Source organism: Alosa sapidissima, chromosome 15 (assembly GCF_018492685.1).
Source record: "Alosa sapidissima isolate fAloSap1 chromosome 15, fAloSap1.pri, whole genome shotgun sequence".
Lineage (NCBI taxonomy): Eukaryota > Metazoa > Chordata > Actinopteri > Clupeiformes > Clupeidae > Alosa > Alosa sapidissima.
In genome coordinates, this window is record NC_055971.1 from 18,559,610 (window position 1) to 18,567,589 (window position 7,980).

Here is a 7,980-nt window from a genome sequence, read left to right on the forward strand (position 1 = left end):
TGCAGATGGGGTGTTCCCTGGGTTGCCTTGCGTGCCTTCAGACCAAATAATAGTGTGTAAATGTAAACAGGAGAATTGTCAACAGTGGTTGTAAATATTTGTGGGGACAGCATTCTCACGGTGGAAGAGACACAGGGACAAAAAAAAGAGAGAAAGAGAGAGAGAGAGAGAGAGAGAGAGAGAGAGAGAGAGAGAGAGAGAGAGAGAGAGAGAGAGAGAGAGAGAGAGAGAGAGAGAGAGAGAGAGAGAGAGAGAGAGAGAGAGAGAGAGACTGAGAGTGGTGGCATGTGACTGAAACTAGCATCACAAAAACAATAGGGTCAGTGAGTACCCGGTCCACACATGCCACACAGATTGTTGAGCCATGCAAATGTGTGTAGAACACCACAAATAAAGAGCAATAGCACAACATTATATTGACTGTATTTTATTATTTTAAGGGTAATTTTACAAGCAACCATGAGTTGACATTTTTTAAAAACACTTTTTTTCTTTTTTCTGCTCTTTTCTTCTGAGGGCCAATCGCTTCAAATCAAGCTTAGGCGATGGCTCCTTAAAATAAATACTTTTTAAGAGGAAATAATGCAGACAGAAACATCTGAGTATTTGAAATCCAAGAAAGCAGACCAAATAAAGTAAAGAGGGCAAGAAAATCAAGCCCAAACATCAATGAGAGATGACAACTCGTACGGGAGGCTGTTGAAGTTCCTAAGCACCACAACCTCCTGTCCACCTTCTTCAGAACTCCACACTTCGACGACATGTTGTATAAAACATTTGCAAAATACAGTATCTTACAAAAAGAAAGACAAAAGAAAAAAAAAAAAAACATACAATGAAATCTCAGTTTGTCATAAAATTGTTGTAAAATATTGGCTGGTATCATTGCATGATCAAATCCCCAGACTTCCTTGTCAAGTAAAAAAAGAAAAACACCTCATGTGCTTCTGCCTTATCTCTCGTCCTCCAAAACAGCACCCCTCCCCTTGCCCCCCAAACTGTTAGTATTCACATATATTATATATTTATTTATAACATTTATAAACAAAACTCTGCCACCAGTCCATCTGCAATCTGATTGGGTGACACAGACAGTCATCTTTCATTAGGCCTCAGCCCCCCACTCCATTTCCTAAGAGTCCTCTGCTTTAGTGGTGACCATGGTTACCAGCACCTCACTGTTTCAAGTCCCACCAACCCCATGGAGTGGAGGGGCACCTTTTCAAAGTGCCAGCAAACACCAGCCAGATGAAAGTGAACACACAAACAAAACAAAACAGAATCGACAAACACATTGAACTTGAAATAAAGCTCAAATTCACTGCTCACAGTTTTACATGTGAAAAAAAAAAACAATTTGGTTCCATTGGTTGACAGTTTGTCCACTCCAAGAAAGAAAGAAAGATAGGAAGAAAGAAAGAAAAGAAGCCCTCATCAACACTACCACTGCTTCCAACTGTTGGAAGGGGGTTTCAAGAGTTCCAAACACAGGCCAAGAGTGACACTATGGAACTTTCTCCCGATATGTAAACAAACTCTCCATGGCTGCGTTTTATCTCTGCACTCGTTCACGTGTGTAGGTCCTGCTTTACACAGGACAATGAGTACGATTGTGTGTGTTTGTGTGTATGTGTGTGTGTGTGTGTGTCTGTGTCTGTGTGTGTTGTGTGTGAGTTCCGACTCCCCCACACTGACTATATTTAGCACCTTTAGCTATCGTGGTCCAGGAACCTCCCCATCAGCCAGTGGAGGCTTCTTTTCTTCTTTTCAACTAAGGCCCACATGAACAGCTTTCAACTGTAACTCCTACTGCCTCAAACATGGAGTCAACTGGTGGCGTGTCTAATCAAAACTATAAGCAGCTGTGTGCCTGGATCTTGATCAAGTGCTACAGATTTCAAAATGCAATGGTGGCTCGAAAAGAACAGTAGTTAAATGGTTCTAAAGTCTACGAGGAGTTCAATCTGTCGTTAGACAAAGACAACAGGGTGGAGTTAGTTTGGCTTTCTAGAACTTTCCATCCAGTATCATCTTACTAGAGTGATGGGACATGGATAGACAAAGAAAAGTTGTTTACCTCACAGTTGCTGTTAGTTCACTTAAAATGTTCGAACAGGGGGAAAAGAAAACACAAGGTCGTGAACTGCGGCACTGAGCACAAGGGTGAGAGAGGAGTGTGTAAATAAAAAAGGCAAGTGTGTTTCGAGTGTCCCTGTTGAATTCCTAGCATCTTCGAGCCTTTTTCTTCACAAGCTTCAGGAGTGTCTCAGTCCGACCTCAGACAAGAAGCGTTAAACAAACATTCCGCTTAAGTGCGAAGACCGTACTGCTTTCCTTGCCACACTTCGCCTTTTGTTTGTTTGTTGTTTGTTCTATATTTATATCTGCATCACAGAGACAATAAAAACACAGAATTTCCAAAACAACTCTCTCTAGGCACTATTGATTTTTTTCCCCCCAAGGCTTTGATGCAGATTGAAAAACAAAGTGTCAAAAAGCAATCCAAGGAAGGATAACGATTTTAAAACAAAAACGTTTCAGAGTGATGGTTCTGCAGACCAACCACTTCGAATCTCCCACATTTTTAGAAAAGAAATCACCAGCTTCTCCATCTGGACAGACGTAACCAACACAGACAACCTCCGAGTCCTTTAGGAGTGCTTCTGAGTGGGGAAGGTAATATCTATAAAACAGAATATGCATTTAAGCACATCTACTCCAGTCTTCACCAACGGAAAAATAAAAATCACAAAGAAAATAAAACAAACAGTCTTATCCATATGACTCTTTTGTGACTTCACATGACAAAAAATCGTCTTGGTTCTTCTTTTAACACGTAACAGCTCAGGTCATGATCTTCTGTGGGATCTCTATGGAGGCTTTGAGGAAGATGGCGTTGTCGCGGATGTAGTTGCGCTTCTTGATCTCTTCGTGCGAGATGAACTTGGGGTAGCCGAAGCCCAGCATGCTCTCGTCCATGGAGTCGCGGCTGCCGCCTCCTCCGCCCCCTGCGGCGGCGCTTGGCTTCTGGAAGTTCTTCCAGTTGGGGTCAGGGTTGAAGGTCTCTGTGATGTGCTGTGGTTTGGAGAGCGACGGGTCACTCTGGTCCAGGATGGAGAAGGTCACCTTGTAGGAGAAGGGCCACTCCAGCAGGTTGTCGTACTCGCCGGGCAGCACGCGGATGTAGATGGACAGGTGCGTGCCCTCGCCGCTGCCGTTGCCATTGAGGAAGGCCGACACCTGGAGCTTGTAGCCATAGCGGTGCGTGTAGAAGGCCGGGCTGAAGAACTCGTGGTTGTTGCGCAGCTTGGCCTCCTGGAGCTTGCGCGAGTAGTCGCACAGCTTCCAGATGAGCACGCCGTCATGGCTGACGGAGAGCTCCTCCACCTCGCGCCGAAGCTCGATCAGCTCCTGCCGCTGGCGCACCACCAGGCTGCACATCATGGTCAGGTGCGACTTGGTGGTCTCCTCCAGGTGACGCCCGACCGCCATCTTGGGACACTGCAAGAGGGAGAGAGAGAAAAGAAGAAAAGAGTGAGTGAGGGCGTTATGGAACGGATATACTCTAGGTTGGACTGGTAATCAAGCCGCTGTTTAGACTCAAAAAGGCTCCCTGTCAATCAAGAACTTGTCTATCAACTGCCACAAATGCAGCTAGTTGGCCATCACCATCTTATGACACTGCAAGATACAGACTGAGATGTGGTAGCAGCTCATGTGATCTCAGATGCACTGCAGTGCTGTCTCACAGTGCCACATTAACATCACATTAACATAACATAAGAACCATGCAGAGAGTCTGCAACACAATGCCTCATAGTCGGTAACCAGAGTATTAGGAACAAAACTTCAACGTCCCTCCCCACCTTCCCAAAGAACTGAACATAAATATGCAATCGAATATGGCTGTGCAAGCACGCTGCAGGCCGGTGAGTGTGCATGAGAGATCCACGGCTCACTATAGTCCCATCAGCACCCGAAATTCAATTAGCTTTATGACACAGCACTGACTTCACGGAATGCCTTTGAAGCTGTTTTAAGTGAAAATCATTGTGAAAGAGAATAATTTAATTTGACCACTGATTTCCACTTAAGTTGAAAGGAAATAGACTCGGTAACCACTCTGGAGAGACTCCCAGGGAAAGTGGCAGCAGGGGGACATCAACTCGAAGGTCTTTTCCAGAAGAACAGAGCGATTGTCTGCGCACATTACTACGGTGGCCCGAAATCCTTCAGCAGATTCTCCAGCACAAGAAGGGGCCTTTATGAATTTAAACATGGCCGCCTCCTCCATAAATGATGGACTCAGCATCCCCGATTTCCTCCTTTTTCTCTCTTCTCTTTCTCTCATCCCTCCGGTTTGCAAGGAAGAACAAAGCTGATTGCTCCAAGCAGGAAACTAGCCTGCTTTAGCGACAAGTTTGGAGCGTACACACACACACACACACACACACACACACACACACACACACTCTCTCTCTCTCTCACACACACACACAAAGAGTCTGTATCCGATTCACATCAAGTTAATGTGTTCAAAAATAGAATAAAAAATGCCCTGTCAGATCGGAAAAGTGTGACTCTCATTAAAACGGACCCCAGAGGCAGATTTCCTGCATTTTCCCTGTAAAGACCGTCATTGTTCCGTACAGCAGTTATGGCAGCTGATCCAGTAATTTGGGATGTGTGTGCGGCATTTAATTCTAGATGCTCAATTACCAGCAGAATAGGGAAAAGCTGACCAATCACGCCTGATAGACTCCAAATGACAGTAACGAGACAGTAATCTTATCTCGTAGACATACTGTACATTAAAGTGTCACTGACTGAAGCTTTAAAATAGAAAAAAAAACTCTGAAATGTTTTTCTTATAACCACAACATCACACTTAATTAACAACACTTTAATGAAGTTTTCAATGATTTTACTGTAAAAAGTAAAATCCACTCCTCCAGATCCATGCCTTCATATTCATTATATAGAGCACTATGTATGCACTAACTGTAGGGTGGTTATTGGCAAGTGACAAGTGCACTACGCAGTGAATAAGTGGATGTTTTTAACGCTGCGGTCAGTGTTTTCCATCCTGTGTTGTGGCCTGATTGCTCACACTGGTGCCCACTGGCCTCTGCCAGCTGCCTGGTATGACCAGGACGTGAGGCTGAAAGACAGGTCAGTGCCTGTCACTGTCAGGGACGTGATGCCACTAGCTGGGTGGGCAGTGGAGCTGGCAGCCTGGCATCCGGGCAGTGAGTCAGTCCCAACAGGGCAGGGGGAGGGACAGGGGACGGGGAGGTTTGAGGGGTGAAGATGTTTTGCAGTTGTCTGACTCATGACTAGCTGGCATCCTGTCCGGAATTCAGCCACGTGAAAAGAATTCCTCAGGACTCATGCCATTTTTTTTTTTTAACCCACTGAAATGAAGCTGGTGTGAATACCGCTAGTAATCTTGTTGTCTTTCTTTAGACATGCTGCTGTTTTAAGTGACTAAAACAAAGTGGATTTAAGTGTTATTTATTTGTGTGTGTGTGTGTGTGTGTGTGTGTGTGTGTGTGCGTGTGCGCGTGTGTGCGTGTGTGTTGCCACCAATGCCCTTACCCTGTGCTTGCAGCCGGCGTCCTTAAAGGGGCATAGGACGAGGGCACTGCCACAGCTCTCCTTCACGTGGTTGGCCAGATCCTCACGGGCAATGTTGGGCGTGCCACACTGGTTGGGGCATTGCACGGGGAAGCGGGGGCAGTGATACTGGTGGTTCTGTGTACCAAAGAGAAGCGGGAGAGAGAAATACAGTAGCAAGGTGAGGTGAGGATGAGGATGAGGATGAGGAGGATAGAGCTGCAGTATCAACATTAACACATGACTTGACTGCTTCACCATGAATTTGTTTAGTTCTTTTCTCAGAAATAAAAATCGGATCACACGGAAACACTAAGGATGTACCAGCAGTGTGAATAAAACAGCCTGTCGAGGGACTGCAGCATCTGAACATTATTTGCCAAGTTATCATTTGTTCAGATCCTTTTATAAATAAAACAGGATTGGAGAAATACAGACACGCTGAGGCTGACCCAACACAATGAATACAACAGCCTGTAGCAAATCAGCGGAATACAACTAAACATGTCACTAATTAGAGATGGCTAGTCTGGGCTTTTATAGCGCCACAAGCACACAGAGAAATTCCCCTTGGCCAATCTGAGAGCACATGGCGCAGTCATCAAGGTCAATTAAAGAGGCTCCCGAAAAGGACAGACGCAGCAGAGGGGCAAACACCGGCGCCGGAACATGTGGGTGAGTGGACCGAGAAGTGAGGGGACCAGAGGAATCCCGCCGGCAGCGACGGCGTTGGTGACCTACATGTATGAGTCAAGAGGACTCCCCAACACAAACCTGTGAAAGGGATCTCCTCACAGGAACAGCACAGGCCACCAGGTGTCAGGGATTCAGTGTGTGTGTGTGTGTGTGTGTGTGTGTATATGTGTTAGCGTGCCCCCATGTGTGTGCATGTGGCCGTGAAAGAATGTGTGCTAGTGTGAGCGTGAATGTGTGAGCGTGAACACGTGAGTGTGTGTGAAAGAGAGCATTTGTGCCTATGTGCATATGAGAGGATATGTGAGTGTATGTGTTCCTGTGTGTGTGTGTGTGTGTGTGTGTGTGTGTGTGTGTGTGTGTGTGTGTGTGTGTGTGTGTGTTTGGGCACAGGTGGAGTTCGGGGGCGTGGGGACTTGGCCGTGCCAGTGGCGTTGGCAGCAGGCTAGCACGAGCGCTCCTGAGAGCCAGCGATCACATCCGCCTCTGCCCCATGCCACCTCACTTGCACGGCCCTGAACCGTCATCATGCCACCCACCCACCAACCGCTGTGAGGGAACGCTGACACACTCTTATACTCACACACACACACACACAGGGCTGAGAGTACCAGCACATCAAAGTCCTCCCACACTAGGCATCCTCCCTCCTGCTGAAGTTTGTGTACAGCCTCAGCAAAGACTCAGGGGGGTCAAAAACATACACAAGACCGGCCTCCTCAAAGACAATCTGTGTTTGATAAGTTTAGCAAGTAGCAAAAGTTTTAGGCTGGTTGTTTCATGGACAAACTCCTAACAGTTATAGTGAAAGCAGGTGCATTATCTGTTGAGAACTGATGGCACAAACTGCCTCCCACTCGGTAACTATGATTTAGGGTGAAGGACACCTGCTATTTGTATGTGGGCTGAGAGACCAGCTGTTGAGATGTCTGAGGCAGCTCTCTGTGTGGGTCAGCAGGAGCTTGACACGACCTGGCATGGCGAGGTGTGGACTGGACTGGCGACGAGGACTCACCTGGATGGTGTCGAAGACGAACTCCTTGCCGCAGTACTTGCAGGGCTGCGTGCGCTTGGGGCACTCGGCCATGCTGTGCTGGGGCAGCAGCCGGCGCATCATACGGGCTCCGCACTTGTTCTCACAGTACACGCTCTCCTGGGGGCAGATGCCCTGGTGGTTCTGCAGCAGGGGGAGCGGAGAGGTGGAGGGAAGGAGAGGGAGAGAAGAGGGGAGAATAGACATAAAGAGGGGGAGTGAGAGAGGAGAGGAGATGAGAGATGGAGAGAAGGAGAGAGGGAATAGAGAGATAAAGAGAGGGAGGACAGTGAGAGAGGAGAGATAGCAAAAGAGAAAGAAAGAAGGGAGTGAAGAGAGAGAGAAGAGAGGAGAGGAGATGGAGACAAGGAGAGAGAGAGAGGAGTAGAGATAAAGAGAGGGGGAGCAAGGGAGGAGAGGAGAGATAGCAAAAGATAAAGAAAGAAGGGATTAGAGAAAAGCAGGGACAGAGAGAGAGAAATGATCATTCAGGGTTCAGTATCCACACTAGAAAAAAAACACCATCTTCCACGTTACTGTTTTTAACCATGGCTATTAAAAGCCACCCCGATTCAAATTGTTCACACAATTACATCTGTTTATGACTGAGGCACTTTCACAAGCTGCTCTTGAAATTA

The 7,980-nt window shown here is 46.7% G+C and overlaps 1 protein-coding gene across 1 annotated transcript in view; it reads right to left on the reverse strand.

The window, feature by feature from the left end:
- Nucleotides 1–411: 411 nt before the first annotated feature.
- traf4a (tnf receptor-associated factor 4a) overlaps nucleotides 412–7,980 on the reverse strand; it is a 38,251-nt gene continuing 30,682 nt past the window's right edge. The window contains exons 5-7 of the mRNA XM_042063781.1: nucleotides 7,325–7,486; nucleotides 5,599–5,754; nucleotides 412–3,501 (exon numbers count right to left, since the gene is read on the reverse strand). Of these exons, the coding sequence (XP_041919715.1) occupies nucleotides 2,845–3,501; nucleotides 5,599–5,754; nucleotides 7,325–7,486 (975 nt within the window). The 3' untranslated portion in view covers nucleotides 412–2,844. The remainder of the gene's footprint in view (nucleotides 3,502–5,598; nucleotides 5,755–7,324; nucleotides 7,487–7,980) is intronic.